Source organism: Lagenorhynchus albirostris, chromosome 10, assembly GCF_949774975.1.
Source record: "Lagenorhynchus albirostris chromosome 10, mLagAlb1.1, whole genome shotgun sequence".
Classification (NCBI taxonomy): Eukaryota; Metazoa; Chordata; class Mammalia; order Artiodactyla; family Delphinidae; genus Lagenorhynchus; species Lagenorhynchus albirostris.
This window is the reverse complement of record NC_083104.1, coordinates 36,744,367-36,765,507: the sequence shown is the minus strand read 5'-3', so window position 1 is coordinate 36,765,507 and position 21,141 is coordinate 36,744,367. Positions and strand designations below refer to the sequence as shown.

Sequence of the window (21,141 nt, the reverse complement as noted above, 5' to 3'; positions counted from 1 at the left end):
GGGCCCGCCGAAAGTTCCACCCAGCGCGGGAAGTGGGCGGGGTCTCAGCGAGCGCTGTGTATCGGCTCGCAGGCTGCCTAGGCGGAGAAGGTGAATGGATCCGCAGGTAGCGCTGGAACAAAGCGGCTCGACTCGAACGGTGCGCGTGCGCAGGGCCTGCCGCACTTTCCCTACTGAGTCAGGGTTGTCTGCGTCGGGAGGGAGCTCGCGGCTGATCCTGCGGTTCGTCTGGTCCGTTCCCTGCTGGGCGGAGTGCTCCCACATCCTTGGGGTTTATCCTTCCCACTCTGCCCGAGGCTGGTCAGCTCCCCGCCACCTTGCCTCTACACCCAGCTGGAGGGAGGTTAGCGTCAGAGATGAAGGGCGGTGGCGCTTGAGATTTGCCGAAGGGAGTGCTTCTGGAACCCGCAGGATTTGAGCTTTCCGCTGACAGGGAGGCACGAAGAGGGGCGGCCCTGGGTTAGTCCCCGCTGCCCACCTTCCTCCCCCCACCCCCCTTTGTCCATGCGAAGGATAGTCTATGTGAAGGGTTTCATCCCGCTGCAGGGCTGTGTCAAAAAGAAGCAGGGATCTCTCCCACAGTCACACTCCCAGCAAGATGACAGCACTGCAATCATAGATGGCCTTATCACCCAAGATTGATGCCCAGAGAGGTGATAGGAGAATCAGGTCTCTGGCCTCCCGCGCAGGCTTGTCCTAGGGTTGCTGGGCAGAGCCTACGTCCCTGGGGACCTAGGACAAGTGGAAAGGACTCCCGGGGCCTGAGGGGCCTAGATGTGGATTCTGCCCTGCCACCTGCTGACGTGTTGTGTGGCCCGAGTATGGTTCCCACCTCTCTGGGCCTCAGTTTTCCCCACGTGGGATCGTGCTGGTCTGGACAGTGCCCAACCAGTCCATCACAAATCTGTCAGCCTGGGAGGGTGGTTCTCTGAAGCCAGGCCCCTTAGCCGGTAGTCCAGGTGCTGGTTGTCAGGGATGGAGACAACCAGCACCTCACTCAAAAGGCCTGAGCAGACCCACAAGGGAGGGGACCTGCTGGCCAGTGAGTCATTCCTCAACGGGCTTGTTGGGGGCCTGTTGGAGCTTCGCCTACAGCAGTGCCTGATGAGGAGTTGACCATTGTTCTCACTAGTGGGGGCACAACTGCGAGGGGACCCTCCACCGTGCCCCCCCAGTCTCCATCCCCCGTGCGCGAGGAAGCCCCTCCCGGAAGAGGGGAGGAGGCCCACCACCCCTCACATTAGCTTGTGATGGCTCCCTAGTCTCCCTCACCCTCTGGACTCCTCTAGCGGGGACAGCTACCCTGGAGGAGAGACCTGTGAGGATGTTGTGAATTGGGAAGACTCCCTGGGGGGTGGGGGGCATCCTCCCGCAGGGATGTAAAAAGAGGCAGGGTTTGACTGAGTACAGGAGAAGGGAGAGCATCTGGGGAGGGGGTGACAGGGGGAGCAAAGGGGTGGAAGAGAATTAGCCTGACCATGGGAGATGCTGCAGTGGTCCTGGGCCCCCATCACCTTGGCTGGAGGAGAGCCCCAAAGCCTTGGCTCCTGAGTGGAAGCCCTGCCTACAGTCTTGAACCGCTAGACAAAATGCGTAAAGTGGATCCCAGCAGGGCTGCCCTTGGGTGTTAGGGAAGGGGGCAAGGGACAGACACAGAACCCTCTGACATACACGGCTCAGAGCATAACAAGAACTTGCCTATGGTCAGACAGCAAGAGGCCAGAGCTGCCCCTGCCCAGGGCCTTGCTCTGCACCTGTGACCCTCCCTCAAGGATACTGGGAGAGGGGACCTGGTACCTTGGGTGAGAGCTTGGGATCAAAGACATTCCTCCTCCTCAGGAATGTGGCCTTTCCTGCCCTTCAAGGTTCAGACCCTCCCTCACCTGCAGCCCCTGGGAGAGGTGCCCCACTCACTAGGGTCTCCCTGAGGGGCAGGGGGGCCCCAGAACAGGTGTGAGTCCCTGGGGGTGATTGGGTCTCAGGAGGGGAGCTGCGGGTGGGGTGTGTTTGAACTCTCTGCGGGCTGTACCCCTCTCCCACACCCCTCCAGGCCTTTGCACATGCTCTTCCCTCAGTCAGGACATTTTTTCGCCCTCACCTTTTGCCTGCCTTCTAGAATATCCCAGCTCAGGTGTCACCCTCAGGGAGGCTTCCTCTGATCCTCCAGGCTAGATTAGCCCCCCTGATCTGTGATCCCAGGACCCCTGCCCCCCAACTTTGCTCTGGACTCTATCACAGTCATGGTTACACCGCCCACCAGACTTTCTCCCTTTGGATGTCCAATGGTATGCCTGCCCCTCCTCAAGGCCATTTCTCCTCCTGCCGTCTCTGTCTCATCCCTCATCCCCCAGTTGCCAGGCCCAAACCCATGAGGCACGTTTGGAGCTACCTACCCTGTCTGCACATATCCAGCCCCAGAGCCACACAGAGAAGGGGGCTTCCCAGCCCGGCAAGGCTTAGCTGTGATGGTGGGATGTTTGATGTGAACTGAACAGATATGAACTGGTGTGTACCACCCCCCCCCCCAAACACATGTCCACATGGCATGGTGACCTAGGAGCTGTGTCACCAAGAATAGATTAAACATCTTGGAAGCAGACTTTCCTTTTCTCACTGTTGCCCCTGGATTTCTTAGAGATGGGCCAGCATGTTTGAATGGCATATGCTGGAGGGGCAGGAGGGGAGGAGGGTCAGTTTCTTGCCCTCCTACCCTAAAGAGGCTAGCACAAATTTGGGATGAGCTCCTGCTTGCTTCCAGGAGGGCAGCTTTCCAATCAAGGTCTATTTCCCACTATGAGAGCTGAGCAGGGGCTGGAGCAGGGGCTGGGGCAGGGCACTCCAGTCCGTGATGCCTGCTGCTGGTGACAGAGCTAGTCTCTGCCAAGGGCAGCTCCACTAGGCTGGGGGAGATGTGCCATCAGAGCCCTGCCTGAAACCCAGACTAGAGGTCACTATGCTTGCCCCTGACCCTTGGGACAGCTTCTCCCGCATCCCTTGGTGAGGTGCCTGCCTGGGTTACAGTCAGAACAAGTAGTGTCTAAGCCAGGCCAGGAGTGGACTGTGAAAAGCCTGGCAACTCTCCTGCCCTGCACAGAACTCCTGGCTGTACACATCCATGCATGTGCACGCACGCACACACACACACACACACGTAAGGACACATAAGACAGGCCCAAACACCCATAGATCTACCTATACATGCATATATGCTCACAGGCACATAAGCGTGTACGTAGAAATACACAAATACAGACCTATGCACGAGTGCAGAAATGTACAGTACACATGTACACACACACTCACTGTGACATGCACACATGCCAACAGACCCTGTATGTGTGGCCACTTGCCACTCTTGCTGGAGGGGTGCCCACAGACAGATAACCCAGAGAGGCTGTTACAGGCTGATGGAATCCATGTTCTTCTCCCACAGCCCTCCAGTCACCTGGGCTCACCCTTCCATATTGGCCATTGCTGGGATCTCTGTGGTGACTAGTTCTGGATGGAACAGAAGTCCATCCCGGCCTGCCTCCCAGCAGGGGGCTGCCAGACCCTGGGTGATGGCAGCATGGCACAGGGAAGCTGTTGCCTGGGACAGCTCTGCTGCTGGGGGCCCAGCCTATCCACCCTCTCCCCGCCCTGCCCAGGTGTTGGGGCAGAGGGGGTAGGAGGTCAGGGCAGGTTGGGGCAGGTCAGGTGAGAGAGAGGGCCACACCCAGGAAAATCAGAGAACAAAACCTGGCAGGATGGAAGCCAGGGCCTAGAAGATCTGGGAACTCCCCAAAGCCACCTGGAGAAGGTGGAGGGGAAGAGCGAAGAGAGCCTTGCCTCTGGAGGAGCCTCCCCTCCCATTCAGGCTCATTTTCTGAGCACCTGCCCTGAGCAAGGGAGTGTGCAGGGCAGTGAAGTGGGACCTCAGAGGGGGAACTAGACATATGTAATTCCTCTCTCCCTGCTCCCCACCCAGCAGTGACTGCAGGCCCTTGGCCAACCTCCCCAGGTGGACTCCCTGGGGCATGCCTTTCCCAGCCACACACCAGCCCACTGGGGCCTGCCTCAGTGTGGAAGACTCACCACTCGGCCACGTTTCATCCCTGGCAGGCATTACTAGTCCATCACAGGACTTGCTGAACCATCCTCTGGCCTGAAAACCCTTCCAAGCAGGCAGGACCAGGTGATCAACTGTGGTAGACACGGGAGGTAAAACCTTTTTGCTAACGTCTCAATCCATAGCCAGACCAGTTATGCTTCTCTGTCCCCACCCCCAGCTCACTTCACTCTGACCACCTCCTGCTTCCTACTCGGTGCCCAGACACAGCACCCCTGCCTCCACACACTTCCTCATTCCATGCCTACCCCCGAAATTGTCTCCAGCTTCTGAGGGGCCATGGCCTCAGGAAGCCTGCCCTGCTTAACCTCAGCAGAGTCTGCTCCTGGTCCGAGTCCTCCCCTGCAGGGCCCAGCATTTTTCACTCTCTACCCAGTGGAGCCTCCCCTCTGCGACTTCCCCTGTGTGAGCCTCCCTTCATCACTGGAGTCCCCCACGTGGTCATGCAGAGTCCTGGGGCCCAGCCAGGCCTTTCTCATGACCCCAACTGCCCTCTGTTCCAAGCTGTCTTGGGCATGGGGTTCCCCTCAGAGTATGGGGGTCTGCTGGGCTGGTCAGCCTGGGCAAGTGAACATTTCAAGGCCTGCTCGGGGCTGGCTGACTTGGGACTGATGTCAAGCAGGCCTGATCCCAGCACAAAGGCCCTACCCCATGGCCCTCATGCCAGTGCAGTGTTCGCCAACTCAGCCCCGCATTGCCCCCGTGTCCCCAGTGAGGGGAGCAGAGCAGGGCTTGTCTGTCCATTCTACAGATGAGAAAACTGAGGCCTAGGAAGGGAAATGTCTTGCCCAAGGGCCTGGCTCCAGCCCCAGCCAGTTACTCACTTACCCATGGGGCCTGGGGTGAGTCATCGTGGCCCAGGTGATGGGAAGGAAACACATAAACACGAGCAAGTGGGAAGGACGGTCTGGTAGGAGGGTGGATATGCCTGCCTGGGGCTCCCACACACAGGCACCTGTGGTCTTACTGATCAGGAGCCCACCTGACGGTTTCAAGTCTTGTTTCCTTCTGGCCCCGTGTCCAGGCTTTGCACCAGCCCTGGGAGGGCTGTCAACTCATTTGACAGGTGGGGAAACTAAGGCCCATGGTTACAACCCCAGCTGTGGCAGGGGGCTGGGCCCCAGACTAACAACCCAGAGCTCCTTTCTCCCAGCCCAGGGGTTTCCAGCTGGCTCTCACCTGGCTCCAGGCTCTACAGGGAACCCCTTGCTCTACCAGCTGTTTCCCGTCACTGGGGTGGAAGGGGGCCAACACTGCCAGGGTGGGGGCATGGGCAAGCTACTCGCCCCATAAGGAGAGGGGGCTGTATCCTGCACATAGCATGTGTGCTATCAAATGCTCTTTCTACTTCCATGGCTAATCCTTTCCTACCCAGAATCTGTCCACTTTCACTACCCAGTCCAGGCCCTCCTATCTCTCCCGTGGACCATCTCCCTAGCCTTCTTCACAGCCTCCCCACCCAGCAGCCAGAGGGATCTTTTTTTTTTTTTTTTTTTTGCGGTACGCGGGCCTCTCACTGCCGTGGCCTCTCCCGTTGCGGAGCACAGGCCCCAAGGCTCAGCAGCCATGGCTCACGGGCCCAGCCGCTCCACGGCATGTGGGATCTTCCTGGACCGGGGCACGAACCCGTGTCCCCTGCATCGGCAGGCGGACTCTCAACCACTGCGCCACCAGGGAAGCCCCAGAGGGATATTTTGAGAATGAGACCTGGTCCTCCCCTGCTCTGGAGCTTCCCACCATCCGGGCACAGGCCAGCATGGCCCTCAGTGATCTGGCACGGCCCCTCTCCCCACCTCCTCGCCTCCCATCAGGGTCCAGGATTCTCTGGTTGCCCAGCCCAGGCCCCTACATCATCTTGCTCTCTCTTCAGGGCCTTTGCACTCACGGGTCTGCTTGTTGGAGCCCTCCTGTCCTGGCTCTTTCCTTTGACTACCTGCTTATCCTTACCCCCAAACCAGCTCATCCTCCAGAGCCAGGGGGGGCACCGGGAAGTGGGATCCCGCCTTTCTTCTGGACTCTGTGTTGTCAGCCATGAGCACATGGTCCTGTGATTTAAAATGCCTTTGGCTCTTCTCTGCCACACTGGAGGATTCCAGAAACCTCTCACTTCCATTCTCCACCTGGGCCTCAGCCAGTCCTGCATGACCTGCCCAGAGTCAGAAGGCTTCTTACCATGAAGGGATGGCTCCCCACTCCCACCATGTCTGGCAGGGCCTCATCCTTGTCCTTGGGCTGCAGGCCTCAATTTCCCTGTTTCAGAGAGAGCACTCCACCCACAACTCTGGTGCAGCTTATCCTTCCTCTGCAAATTGAGCCCAAACTCCCACCTCCTGGTGGACCCAAGGGTCCCTCAGGTCCCAAGCCTGGGTTCCAGTCCTGCATACCACCACTCTCAAGCCTGGAAGAGGGGCTGGGATGGGTGGGGGAAGCCCCATCTGCTGACACTGAGGTCATCCCTAGAGGGCCAGGAGAAACAGCTCAACAGCCCCAAGAAACCAGGCAGCTGGCTCTGATTTCCTTGGGGTTTGGAGGAAGGCAGAGGAAAGAGGAAAAGGACTCAGGTAAGTCTGGCTGGGCTGGTTCCCTGCCCCAAAGTCATAGGTCAAGGCGAGCCCTTTCCTCTTGCATGCCGCTCACCAGAATCTTTGCCCTGGGCTGATCTCCCCTCCATTTTATGACACTTTAGGGCTTGTGGGCAGCACCTCATGAGCCCACCTGGGGCTCTGAGGGATGGAAGCCAGGGCTTTAGGGGAGCAGGGGTCCCTGGCTGCTGGCCTCTAGCCACCGTATCACCCTTGGCCTCCCACTTGAAGCTTCTGATCCTTCTGAAGCCACCTCTGCCAGGAAGGGCCTGGAGCCCCAGTGGTTTGAGCAGGGGTGGGGGGCAGGAGGGTGACTCGGGCAGGGATTCCCAGCCAGAGCAAAGGCAAGGAGCAATGATGGAGTCCGGGGTGGTGCCCTGGTCCGTCTTTGCCAAACCAGCTATGGTTTTTTGATTAGGAGAGCCAGCTGTGGCAGGCTCCTGACAGTAAAGCCAATCCAACCTCTGAGGCTGGGAGGGCGAAGGGGGCTGGGAATTCCCAGGGCACCTGGCAGGCGGATGTGCCAGGGGTCTGGGCTGGGTCTGCTTTGGGTGGGCCAAAGGGTGGTGCCTGGTAGGTCTCGCTGTAGCTGCCAGGCCTAACTGCCTCATTAGCATCTGCCTACTGCCAGCCTGGGCCTGTCTGGTCCCCTCCCCATCAGTCCACACAGCCGTTTTTCAGGAATTCCTCCTATAAGGCATTGATGGTGACAGTGATGGTGATCATGTGACCAAGATGAGGTTGGGGAAATGGCCTGGGAACCAGCTGGCCTGGCCCTGACACAAGGTTGCTGTGTTGAGGCCTCAGCGCTCAGCCCTATTCTAGGTTTCATGCCCAACACCATCCCATATGGGCTCAGCTGTCCGGCGGTCGCCTGGAGCTCTACGTGCCATGTTCTCAGGTAGGCAGGCACGGGTGGCAGCACTAGGAAACAGTCTGGGGAACTCCCCTTCTTGATGTGGCCTCACCCAGCCCTATTCCTGCCAGAGGGGCACATGCCCTCAAACCTGGGATACTCCCTCCCTGCAAAGACTAGGGTCCTCTGGGAGAGAAGAAGGACCAGTGAACTCTGAGGGCTCCTCATGGGGCCCTCTGAGGTTGTTACAGGGAGGACCAGGGATCAGCTCTGCTTAAGGCCCCCTTCCCACCTCCCTGCCCCTTGCCATGGCTCATGCAGTCTCCCATTAGGAGCCAGCACTGCCCTGACCCCCACTGCCAGATGGGACAGCCCTCTGGCCTGAGCCATAGGGGTGGCTCCGAGACCAGGGCTGGTGGGGGTGAGGCATTGAGAAGGCAGTTTGGCCAGAGCTGGAACTCTCTGTCAAAACCTCCCCAGAAACAACAGGCCAGGCCCAAGAACTCAGGCTGGGGAGTGGCTGAATTCCCCAGGCCATGAGCACTACTGGGACACAGAGCTCCCACGTAGGAGGCAGCTGGAACCCCCGGATCTGGGGTGCTGCTGTGGACTTGGGTGGCCCCTGGAGGTGCCCCAGCCTCTTCATCTATAAAGTGGGGCAATACCTTCTGCCTACCCTAACTCCCAGGGGTGCGGGGCAGCTAGGCAGGTTCTGCCTCAGAACTGTCAGAGGGAAGGGTCTCTTTCGCCTAAGGGGCTGGGCACAGACTCCCAACCACCCCCATGCACTGCAGGAGTGCCTTGGCCTGACACCTGTACCAGACGAGGTCAAGTGCTGACCACCTGCCAGACCCTGCGCTGGACATAGCAGGACAACCCGTTGTGGCCCTCAGATGACCAAGGTGTGAGTGTGCCATGTGTGTTGGGACAGGGCATGGGTAAGATGGGAGAGGTGGAGACTGGGGAGCCTGCCTGTAATGCTGACTCCACCACCGGCCTCCCCTCTCCAGGCCTGTTTCCTCCTCTATAGAATGGGGTACCGTACACCATGCGAGGCTGCTTGAGGCAGGAGGAAACATGCTGTGTGAAGGCTCCGGTCCAGGGCTGAGCTCATGTCCCCCTGCTGAGCCCTCTTATGCCTGGACAGTGGGGAGAGGGCCCCGGGGGCAGGCAGTGACCCCTGTGGGAAGGAGTCCTGGAGGGGAGGCCTGGGACGGGGGCTGTAAGCAGCTGTGCCGGGGAGTGTGGGCAGAACAGACTCTGAGCAGAGAGGCTGGCTCCAACAGGAAGAGAAACAGAGAGGAGACAGCAACTCTTCTGAACCTGCAGCTGGTGGCTGCCCTGTCCTGAGGCTGATGTGGGGCCACGGACACGCCCAACACCCCATGGGGCAAGGCCCTGCCCACCAGCCTCATGCCTCTGCCTCTGTGTCCACCCCTGCCTACCCACCTGCCATGAGGGAGGGAAGCGGAATCACCAGGCCCTGGCCAAGCTCCAGCCTGGTCCTACCTCCAAGTCTCAGCCACACCAGCCCCCTGCTGCCTCCTGCTCACCCTTCCTTAGCTGTCACCACCATTCGACTCCCACCCTTCGCTCAGACCCAGCAGACAACAGCCCCTGCTCTGACCCTCAGGGAGCTTTCCCATCAGGGGTCTTTGACCCATGGCTCCTGCCTCCTCAGGGCTCTCCCTGTAGAACTGTCCAAAGTGGGATCCATAGAACACTAGGCCCACCTCATAGAGAGGGTCATGTGGTCAAATGTCTGAAAAACACTGTGAACTCTGTGGCCCCAGCTGCATAGCATAGGAGTGTGTTAAAGGCTCTGAGAAGTCCTGCAGGGATATAGCTGGCTTAATTTTGTTCATCTGGCATTTCCCAAACTCTGGTGACCACAGCATCAGTTTTTTGCATAATCTCCACTCCCAGCCCGTGGGACCGTGCACTCAGCCTGTCCTTCAGGAGAGAAAATAGCCTTGTCTTGCCCAGTGGCTGCTCATACCATGCTCTCTTCCCCGGACTTCCTTTCTCATGTTCAGATGAGAAGCTGAGGATCATCAAGTAGCTGCTCAGAACCCCACACCCTCCCTCTGGCCGGCTCTAGGCGCCCTGAGGTCTGCTTTTCACCAGCAGGTCCGACTGCCACCCCAGCCCAGCTCCTGGGAGGCTAGGATGATTAAATGGGCACCGGGAAGAGATGAGTCGGAGCCTGGCCAGCTTCCCCCAACCAGCACCAGCCAGCTCTTGGCCATGACCAGCTCCTGTGGTCTCTAGCTCAAGGCTGCACAGGGCCAGACAGGGGCCAGACAGGGAGGCTGGTCCTCTCAGCATGGGGGCTGTGGACAGGGCCCCCTCCTCAAGCCCAGGCCAGAGTTGGGTTACAAGCTCTGAGGGTCTCCTAATGAGTTCCACATGCGAGTGAGGGCCTCTGAGAGGAAATGGGAAGGGGCTGGGGGAGGGGGAGAGGGGCCTGAGAGGGGACTGGAAACATGTGTTTGGAGGAGGAAGCCAGGGGGAGGGGGAGTGGAGGGAAGACTCTCCCCAGAAGTCTTGTGCCCAACCCCACAAGGTGGCTGCCAGGCTCCCAGCCCCTGCAGGAGGCCCCCAGGCCAGCGGTCTTGGGGGGAGACCCCTTAGAGGGCCCACTCCTCTCCAGGCAGAAAAAGCCCCAAATCCTTGGCCCTGCTTGACTGGGGTTCTGAGCCATTAGAGGCAGGATAGAACCAGGTGGGTGGGAGGGCCCGTGGGGGCATGATGAAGCCCCTCCACAGCCAGCCAGCTGGCCAGCAGCAAGATCCTCATTCAGATCCAGCCCAGCTACCCCTACCCAACCAGAGAGCCCTGGATGCAGCGAGGCCACTGACCTGTCAGCCCTGACCCCCACCTTTGCCCCTCTCGGCTAGCGGGTGGGCAGGGAGGCCTGGCATGTGGGATGGCTGCCCCACCCTCCCTCCCTGTCCAGTGGGGGCCATGCCTGGCCATTCAGATTGGCCTGGTGGCTGGAAGCCTCATTAGGAAAAGGCTGTCTAGGAGCCATGTTGGCATGTGGAGTGGGGTGTCCAATGAGAGAGACCCATGGTGGTTAGGGAGCAGACTGAGGGCCTCATGGGGTACAAAGGGTGTCCCTCCCAGGAACACTGGTTGAACCCCAGGTTTCTAGTCAGCTGACCAAGGCTGAGCCTGGAGTAGGCCTTGTAGTCAGCTGGCTGGCCTGTAGCATTCTGATGCTGGGGGCCCAGACCTTCAGCCCCCACCCACCTCCAGCCACCTCCCCAGGCCATGGATTGGAGCCCTGCAGGCACAAAGTCTGTTCTTAGGGCTTTGTGTGAATTGTGAGAGCAAATCTTTCCCGCAGCCCTGTGAGGCCAGTGCTTACCCCAGTACTCTTACCCCATGCTGTGGATGAGGAGGCCAAGGCACAGAAAGGTAAAGTCAGAGCATTCCTGGCAGTAGGGACAGTAGGTACAAAGGCCCTGGGGCTGGAATGTTCCTGGTGTGTCCAAGGAATAATCAGGAGGCTGGCGTGGTGGGAGGGGCATGAAGGGAGGGTGGAGGGTGGTAGGAGATGGGGGTGGGGGAATGGGCAGGATTGAGTAGGGCCTATTGGCTGTGGTGAGCATTGTGGCCTATACTTGAAGGAGGCTGGGGAACTGCTGGAAGGGGGTGAGCAGGGATGGCATGAACTATCTTACAAGTTTTCTTTTTATTATTATTTTTTAATCTTACAGCTTAGCCGACTCTGGTTGCTATGTTGAGAACAGAGGGAGTGGGCCAAGGGCAGAAGTAGACCAGGCAGGAAAGGAGCAGGCATCATCTCAGCAGGTCCTGGCTCCTTGTGGGGCTAGCTCAGGATGGCCGGAGTGGTGGGCAGATTGGAAGGGCTCTCACCTGACCTGCCCCAGCCTAAGCCCCCTTCCCTCACCAGAGGGGCCTCCACAGCTGAGGTTCCCCCAAACCAGAGGCAATTATCCCAACAGGAGCTTTGGGAGGAAATACAGATGGCCAATAGGCACATGAAAAGATGCTCAACATCGCTGATTATTAGAGAAATGCAAATCAAAACTACAACGAGGTATCACCTCACACCAGTCAGAATGGCCATCATCAAAAAGTCTACAAACAATAAATGCTGGAGAGGGTGTAGAGAAAAGGAAACCCTCCCACACTGTTGTTGGGAATGTAAGTTGGTGCAGTCACTGTGGAAAACAGTATGGAGGTTCCTTAGAAAACTAAAAATAGAATTACCATATGATCCAGCAATCCCACTCCTGGGCATATATCCAGACAAAACTAGAATTCAAAAAGGTACATGCACTCCTATGTTCATAGCAGCACTATTCACAATAGCCAAGACATGGAAACAAACTAAATGTCCATCGATGGATGAATGGATAAAGAAGATGTGGTACATATACACAATGGAATACTACTCAGCCATAAAAAAGAACAAAATAATGCCATTTGCAGCAACATGGACGCAACTCGAGATTATCCTACTAAATGAAGTAAGTCAGACAAAAAGACCAATACCATATGATATCACTTATATGTGGATCTAAAATATGACACAAGTGAACCCATCTATGAAACAGAAACAGAATCACAGACATAGAGAACAGACTTGTGGTTGCCAAGGTGGAGGGGGTTAGGTGAGGGATGGAGTGGACTTTGGAGTTAGCAGATGTAAGCTTTTATATGTAGAGTGGATAAACAAGGTCCTACTGTATAGCACAGAGCACTATATTCAATATCCTATGATATGGGACTTCCCTGGTGGTCCAGTGGTTAAGAATCTGCCTTCCAAAGCAGGGGACATGGGTTCGACCCCTGGTTGGGGAACTAAGATCCCACATGCCACGGAGCAACTAATCCCGCGGAGTGCAACTACTGAGCCCACGTGTTCTGGAGCCCATGCACCACAACTAGAGAGCCCATGCAGTCTGGAGCCTGTGGGCCACAACTAGAGAGAAGCCCGCATGCCACAATGAAAGATCCCGCGTGCCACAACGAAGATCCCACATGCCGCAGCTAAGACCTGACACAGCCCCAAACAACAACAACAAAAATCCTATGATAAACCATAATGGAAAAGAACATTAAAAAAAGAATGTATATATATGTATAGCTGAATCACCTTGCCATATAGCAGAAATTAACAGCACTGTAAATCAACTATACTTCAATAAAAAAATATTAAAACTGGAAAAAAAGGAGACTTTGGGACATGTCTCAAACGGCATGGGCATCCTTGTAGAACCTCACAAATGACCCTAGCACACCCCAACTGTGAGGGGAACTGGACCCAACCCCAGAACCAGGGCAATCCTGGGAGCAAAGGTCAACTTCAGAGTTGCAGCCAAGAAGTCCCACAGCAGCAGCCCAGACGCGGGCCAGCCCAGGCCTCTGCAACAGAAAGCACCTTCTGTTTCCAGTTAGCAGGCACATGTGAGCTGCTGCCTGGAGGGTCTGGGAAGACTAATTACATTGCTTCCCTAGCTCCAAGTTCCAGAGGCTTCTGGGGGAGCCAATCCAGCAGCAGCTGTCATGGAGAATGATCCTGGGGGTGAGGGTAGGGGTGGGGGGTGTGCTGGCCCCGGGGAACACGATCAGCACTCCCATCCCAACCCTGGGCATGAGGGCATGTCCTCGGGTGGCTCTGGCTGGGGTCAGTTTGAGGGGCTCGGTGCAGAGGTGGGGTGGGGCATCACAGGAGCTTCTGGGGGAGCTGGATGGTTCCAGAGAGGCCTGCCAGGTCAAGGCAAGGCCCTGGGTTGAGCCTAGCCAGGGAAGGGCAGGGGCAGGGCAGAGATCTGGAAGAGAGGCCAGGTGAGCAGAGCAGCTGCAGGGCACCTGTGCCCTTGGCCAGGCCTGAGACCAGGAGAACAACATGGACTGGGTGAACGTGGGCCCCAGGTGCTCAGGGACGGCCACAGCTCTGAAGTCAGTCTCCATTCCTCAGCTGAGTCCAGGTGCCCAGCTGAGGAAGGATGGAGATGGCCAGGGGCTGATGTCAGTATGTTGGCTGAGTGACACTGCTGACACGGGCCCAACTCCTGCAGGCCAAGCCTCTGCCCACGGAGCACCCATGAGAGATATCAAAGTCCCACTTTCAGGAACAGGCACTTGTGCCTGCAAGAGCAGCTTAGGACTGAGAAAGGAAAGCTGCCAGAAGATGTGACTTCCTCTCCTGCCCAGGTCCCCCTCCGACAGTGCTCAGATTTCTCATGGGTGGTAGGAGACAGTGGGGGCGGGGGGAGGCCTCCTGCTACAGGCATCGCCCAGGCAGAAGGGGCTCGAGGTGGCCTCACCTGAAGTGAAACCACTCCCCAGCCTTGCTCTGTAAATAGGGTCGGGGAGAGTGTTTCCACACAGCAGCTGACAGCGGAGGAGGGGCCGGCACAGAAAGCTTCCTCATGGCTTTGCCCCAGGCTGTCTGGCCTGGCTCCAGTCTCATCTCGAGCACGAGCATGGCTGTGAGCGCCCCACGTTCTGGGCCTCTAGAGAGACTTCCCCCAGAGTGGCCGGCAGAGTGAGCCCGGGGTGCTAGGGCTGGAGGCCACTCAGCAACGGGACAAGGCCCTGTGTCAGGGCGGTGATGCTCACAGGAAGTGAGCAGGGGCCCGCCTGCCTGACACTGATGCCTTGGCAAGGTGGTTCCCTCCTCGGCAGCATGGGGCGGGGTGGGGTGGAGAGGGGGTGCTTGGAGAAAACCCCGGGGCCCAGTTCTGTCCCGCTTAAATGGCCACCCACCAGTTAAGGCTGGAGCCATCAGGGGCCCCTCTTGAGCAGATCGTTTAGGAAGATGAGGGTAATGACAGGGAGCTGGGATAGTGTGACTCACCATGCTTGCGCTTGCTCAGCGGGCTGGGTTTCCGGGATTCCCGGCAATCACAAACACCCACCCGCAAGCCTGTGCTGGCCCCAGTGGCGGCCTCGGCCTTGGTGACAGCAGAAGAGGTGGGCTTGGAGGGCTTGCCTCCTCAGCTGGGGCAAGGCTGTCTGCCGGCCCAACTCCCTCCTCACCACTGGGGATCCCCGTAGCACGGGCCACGGGGTCAAGAGACCGTAACCCTGGCCACCCAGAATTTCAGAGCCAGAAGGACTCTGGGACCACCAGACTCCATCCCCATGGACATACAGGCCAAGTCCCAGGGAAGGGGTCGGACCCGCCAGAAGTCTCCCTCTAGTCACACACGGAGCACATTCTCCCTCCGAGCGCCTCATGTGCCTGATGAGACGGGCACTAGCTCACAAATGGTCTCCACAAGGTTACTGAGCTCATTCAAGGTCAGCGGGGGGCAGAGCCGGGATTTGGACTCTGGTGGTGCCCCTGACTCCCAGAGCGACCCGGACTCCCCTGCTCCGCCCTCTTGCCAGCCTGCCGTCACGCAGCGCGCCCCCGCTGAGACCATGGGACAGAGGACAAGGATGGTGCTGGGCGGGAGAATGGCAGTTTCCAGGACAGGCTGGCTCGTGCTACTCAAGTCTCTGGAGGGACACAGGCCTGCAGGGATCCATCAGCACTTAGTCTGTCAGGTACCCCTGGGAGTGGTGACTCAGTAATGAAGGGCGGCAGGCTTGCCATGGGCAGGGGTTGGACTCAGCTGCTGCCTTCTGGCTTGGTCTTCCAGCCTACCTGAGCTGCCTCCCTCAGTTTCTCCGGCAGGGAGTACAGATTCATCCCTGGAACCCTGAGGATCTGGCACAGGGTAGGTGGGGGATTGCAATTTAAATCACAGACACCTGTTCTTTCACTTCACATGTTAGGAAAATTAGGGGATGAAGGGATGGGGGTGGGGGCTGGGAACTGCCACTGAGATGTACTTCCTAACAAAACCCCACTAACCTAAACACATCTTCCTAGCACAAAAAAAAAAAAAAAGAAAAAAAATTGCAATTTGGTTTTCTGGGAGCTCAGTTACCAAAATCCAAAATTAGGAGAGATGACGGCTGAGCTGAGGCATTTACATTTCCAGGGGCTGCTTCTGAGCTTGGCAGCATGGGTGGGGGATGGGGAAGAGCCCCCGGCCACAGGGGAGCTGCCTGGGAGGGCTAGCAGGGAGTGTCATCTGGGGAGACGCCACAGGCCCTGTCATGTGGCCCTCAACTGGGCCGAGCCACCTCAAGCCCCGCTAGGCCTCCCCACTCCTCCTGTGCTTATAAGGGCCCCTCCCCAACCCCCCCATAGTCAGTCCTGCCTGCCACCAGCCCAGACCATGTTGCCCAGCTCGGGGGCCTGCAGCACCTTCACGGGGGCGGGGCTTGGAACTGAGGCTAGACAGTCCCCAGAGCGGTCAGAGCACCCTAGGGTTTTCTGTCTCCCTCCCGCCAGGAGCAACCTGGCCCCTAGATTCTCAGAGCAGTGAGGTCCTGGGTCAGGCCCCACATGAGCTAAAAAAGGAACTCTTTGGGGAACAACATGGCCAAATGTGAGCCTGAGCCCTCACAGCTCTGCCTTGGCGAGGTCACACACACTGACCCCCAGGCTTGGAGATGGCAGGTCTCTGTGCTGTTTTAAAGACATATGCAGCTCTCCAAGAACCATCCTTCTCCCCAGTTCCAGATCTGTCTGGTGGCTCCGTCAAGGCAGGTGTGAGTGGCAGGAAACCCCTCAGGAGGGCTTGGCCCGGGCCACTCGTGCAAAGCCCTCCCAGAAGCCCATGGCCACGGCTCTGGCCCGCCTCCATCTGGGAGGGTCCAGGTCGGACTGTCCCAGGACATGACAATACTGTCCTACCAGACAAGGGTTGTGCTGTGTGTGGGGGTGGTGGTGAGTACCCCTCTCCAGACTGTTTACATCTGACAATGGTGATGGGACTTCCAGGGGAAAACAGTACACCACTACCTCCCAGCCCACTTCCCAAATCCCTAGCAGACCCTCAAAAATCCTCATTTTCTCCCACAGAGAAAGGGAGATTTCAGAGAAAAATTCGAAACTTGATCCTGGTGTAAACTGAAGACACGATGGGTGGCAACCCTTGCCTGGCCTGTGAGCAGAGCTGCTACACAATGCCTTGGAGACCCTGCTCCTGTCCTGTTGCACCATCTGTGTCTTTGGAGAGGATCTCGCCTGGCCTGGCCGCTTGGATCACCACAGCCTCAACACCTGGGAGCTCCAGCTCCACTGGCTGCAACATGGCAGCCAATGTCTCATCAGTGGCAGGGCAGCCAGCATGGGAGGGGATGACAAGCCTGGCCCCACAAGCTGTGTCCCCTCTGAGCAAGCTGACTTAGCATTGCCCAGACTCCCTAAAAGCCTCCAGGGACGGGGAGCCCATGACCTCCCGAGACAGCCAAGGGTCTTACCTGCCAATTTAGACCAGCAGGACTTCCAGGCTCTTCTACACACTAGCAGGGCCACGTGGGAAGACTGCAGCAGGTTCCTGGGGGCCTCCAAAGCGTCCTGAGCCTGCAGCCTCTTCCCACATCGTCCTAGAGGGACTGATAGGGGCGGGGAGCCACGGGCCTCTGTTAAGTACCTACCTCATCGCCACCTGGTGGGGTGGTTACCACCACCACCTGACACAAGAACCTGAGGCTCAGAGAGGTTATGTCACCACGTTGAGGTCACAGGGCTCGACCAAAGGCAGAGCCTGAGGCCTAACTGCAGACTACAGCTCTCTCCCCATCCAGGTGGAAGAGGCAGCTCCTCCAGGCTTGTCGTTCATCGGTACTCAACATAGGCTGCCTCTTGTCAGCCCAAGCTCTTAGGTGTTCAGACTCTGCTCCCACCTGGAAGCTGCAGAGGCTGGGAACCTCATTAGCTGCTTGGTACTGACAGCTCCCGGGAAGATCTAACACCGCCCTCCCCCCAGGCCCCAGGGCAGGGCAGGTGTGTTGGAGGGTAAATACCTCTCTGGCTGGCTGGGCCCCAAGAAGCTGAATGCATAAGGCATGGACGACACCCAGACATATGGGAAACACTTGCCTGGCTTTCCTGCAAGGATGCAGGGGAAGCTGACTATGGAACCCTCACGAGCAAGAGGAAAGGCAGGTGCCTGAGGCCTCCAGGTCTCAGCTGAAGCAGCCAGCCAGGCCAGCCAGAGGGACAGGGTGTAGGCAGGGGCTCTGGCTGTCCTTGCTCCTGAAGACCCCGAATGGCTGCGAACAGGGTGTGCTGGGCTTCAGAGGTGATCCTGGCAGGGGCCCTCCCAAGAAGCCATTTTCATTCTCCCTTTATAGGTCCTGGGGATGGGGGGACTAGGTCTCACTCAGAACAAGCCATTTCACTGACGAGCTCCATCAAGTCCATTTTAATGTTCAGTTTCCTCTGCCCTCATGCATGCAGAGGAGGAAGCCATCAGGCCCCAGTGAACATGTGTGGGGCAGAAATCAAGGCCACTGCAAAGCCACCCCCCTCTCCAGAGTGCTTGTTCCTGGGTAAATCAGACACAGATGGGCCCACTTTGGGCCTTTTGTCAGATTTATAGGAAACTCCTGGCTCATCCAACCAATGAGTAGTCCATTTCTACGCTGGGAAAGGTCGGTGGGGGAAGCCAGTCATACGGTAGAAAGGTTCGTAAGGGAAAAGTGGACTCCACTTAGGACTCCAAGGTAGCAAACATTTTCAAGTGGCTCCTTCACATTAAACTAAACGTGGTCATCTGTGGGTATGTGGGGCCTCCCACAGCCAAGTGGAGAGTCTCCAGGTGCGGACAGCTTGGGTGGAGGGCAGAGGTGCAGGACCCCTGGGGCTCTGGGATGGATGTGATTCCCAGAGCTGAATCCCCTCTATTTATTTACCCGAGTTCCCTAGTACAAATCCCCGGCCTGTCACCCCCCAAATCGACCGAGCTCTTGATTCTTGCTCCCCTGATCATGGTGGTGTTCTCTGCATGATTAGCTGCTGGTTCTCCAGACACTGCTTCAGCTTGTCTTCTGTCAGTGTCAACCGCTGCTCCAGGATGGAGACTGTCTGCAAAATAAACGGTCAAGCTCAGAGGATGGAGGGGCCATCGGGCTGCCCTGGGGATGCCCTCAGGCAGTCCCGCTCAGCTGTCTCAGCCCGCTGAACAAATGCCAGCTCTTCCCACCCAGGGCTCCTTCCTGGCGCCTTGTCTCTGGTCTTCATGTCCACTCCTGCTGGTTCGGGATGGTTGTTCTCTGATGTTTGTTGGGCAGCGGGAAGGACATAGTGAGGGAAAGTAGGCAGCAGGTCCCATAGTCCTCGATCATTGCCCAAGACAGCCAAGGGTGAGGAATCCCCAGCCCTGGTGGTCTGGCATTTAGCCTGGAGTTCCAGAGCAGAACCACTTGCTCATGTGGGCCGGGCTCTGTCCATAACCAACCAGAGACCGTCAAGCATCTCCATTCCAAAGGTGAGAAAACCGCAACCACAAAAGAAGGCGCCCCACCTGGGTCCTGCCCACACCTCAGGCCCTTTATCTCTACACCTGGAGGGGCTTCCCAGGCCCTTGAGCCCAGGAGGGCCTCTGCCTGTCCGAGTCCACTGAGGACCATTGCAGGAATGTGCTGTTTGGGGGTTAGGCCCTAATTCCCCGGTTTTGAGCCCATTTTCTCCTCTGTAATGGGAAGGATAATGCCAAGCTCACAGCAGTCCCGGAGACTGAGAGGTGACAGCATGGTGCCCATGTTGTCCACCATGACAATGCCTGTCATGTTGACTTCCAGAGGCAGAGCCTTTGCTCCCTGGCCTCTCCTGCATACCCAGCATGACGGCTGGCCTGTGAACCTGGCTTCCAGACAAGGCTGCAGAAAGCTGCCCCCTTCCTCTGGCTTTGGACAGAGTGTTGACAGAGGGGCAGTGGTGTCCAGGCCCACACCCGGCCCTGGGCAAGTCCACTGTGAATGAAGCAGGCTTGGTTCCTGTGCCATGCAGCCTACCGGCATCAGAAAGGGGTCAGATTAAGAAACAAAACTTTCTATTAATTTTACTCATTTGTGGGCTTTCCCAAGAGGTTTTGCCACCTTCCCTGAGGCTCCATGGAGGCTCTGGGCCTTGGTCCAGTAGAAAGGAAACTTTCCTTTCACATATTTAATAAAACATTGAAACATTTTGGGAGGGAGTTTCCCCTCTAAGACTGCTATAAATTTTTGCAGCATCCCGCATGGATGTCAGCCGCTCATGGAGGCTGCTCCTCCTGGCGGCTGGCCCCTTCTAGATGAGTTGGCCGGGCTGCAAAGGCTCTGAGCCCTGGGGCACAGGACAGAGCCTGAAAAGTTACTGCCTGTGGAATATGAACTGCACCCTGAGAGGTAGAGCTGAGCTGAAAGAGACGGTCAGATTCCCCTCTGCTGGCCGGTCAGCCATGGAGGGGGTCTGCAGCTCATAAAAGTGGCGGCGGAAACAGCCCCCGGCTGGCCCAGAGCAGCATTCCTGGAAGTTTCCACTGGCTGCTGCAAAACTCACACTGAGCCAAGCTCCAAAATCATTCCTCATCCAGACTTTTTCCGATGGCTCTGGACTCCAGGCCCCAGTGGGGGAGCCAGCCAGCTTTTCCTCTTCTGCCCAGCACCATCCCCCTCCCAACACACACACACACACACACACACACACTTAAAAATTTTTTTTTTCTTCACAGGGACAGAATTTCCAAATGTGGAGGCAGCGGGTGCTGGGCCGATGTCAATACCAGGGGTGCCACGCATTTCACGAGGCCTCTACTTAGTTCCATGGGGGGCCCATACTTCAGCTCGGTAGAAATATGGCATTAAATCTGATGATGTTAAATTTCTTTGAACAGAAAAGCATCGCTTATTTCACCTCCAGCCCCCTGAATGGAGGGAGGGTGTTGGGGGTCCTTCCTTTGGGAGCTATGAGGGGATGCTTCATAGCACGTTAGAGACAAACAGGCTGAAAAAAAGTCCACCCTTCTCAAACCTGCAGCTTCTCCCCTTTCCCAGGCAAGCTTCTGGAAGAGTCACGTCATCTCTGTGTTTGGTGTCCACTTTCCCTACTCCCTGCGCCCCCAGCCTTCTCTGCCAAGATGCTCAGTGGCGGCCACCATCCAGAGATTAAGTCCACCCAGCTCTTCCCCGTCACATATGATCCCGTCCAAACCCCTTTTGAGCTGGAAGGATGGGCCAGGAAGAGGAGGACGGACACTTTGGATTTCCGTGCATTAGAACACAGTCTCTGCTTCACAAATTTGTCTTAATAATCCCATTCCACTAAAGCATGGGACCTCATTTTCATGGGAAACGGTTATCCCTCCTGGGATAAAGTGAAGCCTGGAAACCCTGATCTCCGATTTGCTGATATGCCTTCCCTCCACCAGGAAAGGGCTTCCCCACTGATGAAAAGGCTCCGATCGGGGAAGCCAAGTAGCAGAGGTCAGACACGCTCAGGGCTGGCGATGCACACAGCGAGAGGGCAGGCAGGCCGGCCACCTGCAGGGAGTCAGCCAGGCCACCACAGCGCGCGCCACCGCCACCGTGCTTCCCCAGCTGCTGGGGCCCCGTGCGAGGAGGGAGCAGCATCGCTATCAGGGACCGATTCCAGGCCATGTCATGTGGCTGTGTTTGCAGCGTGACCTTTACCTGTTGGTTCAGAGCAATATCCCCACAACCAAGTGTCAGGGGCACAGCAAGCCTCCATGAGTATGTGCTGCCTCAGCACCCAGAGGGCAGAGCAGAGC

General features: G+C 57.5%; 1 protein-coding gene across 2 annotated transcripts in view; it reads right to left on the bottom strand.

Annotated features, from left to right (window-relative positions):
• Positions 1-17,513: 17,513 nt before the first annotated feature.
• Positions 17,514-21,141, bottom strand: part of POC1A (POC1 centriolar protein A) — a 114,250-nt gene continuing 110,622 nt past the window's right edge. For both annotated transcript variants that reach the window (XM_060164021.1, XM_060164020.1), the window contains one exon: positions 17,514-18,458. In XM_060164021.1, coding sequence (XP_060020004.1) covers positions 18,360-18,458 — 99 coding nt within the window. In that variant the 3' untranslated portion in view covers positions 17,514-18,359. The remainder of the gene's footprint in view (positions 18,459-21,141) is intronic.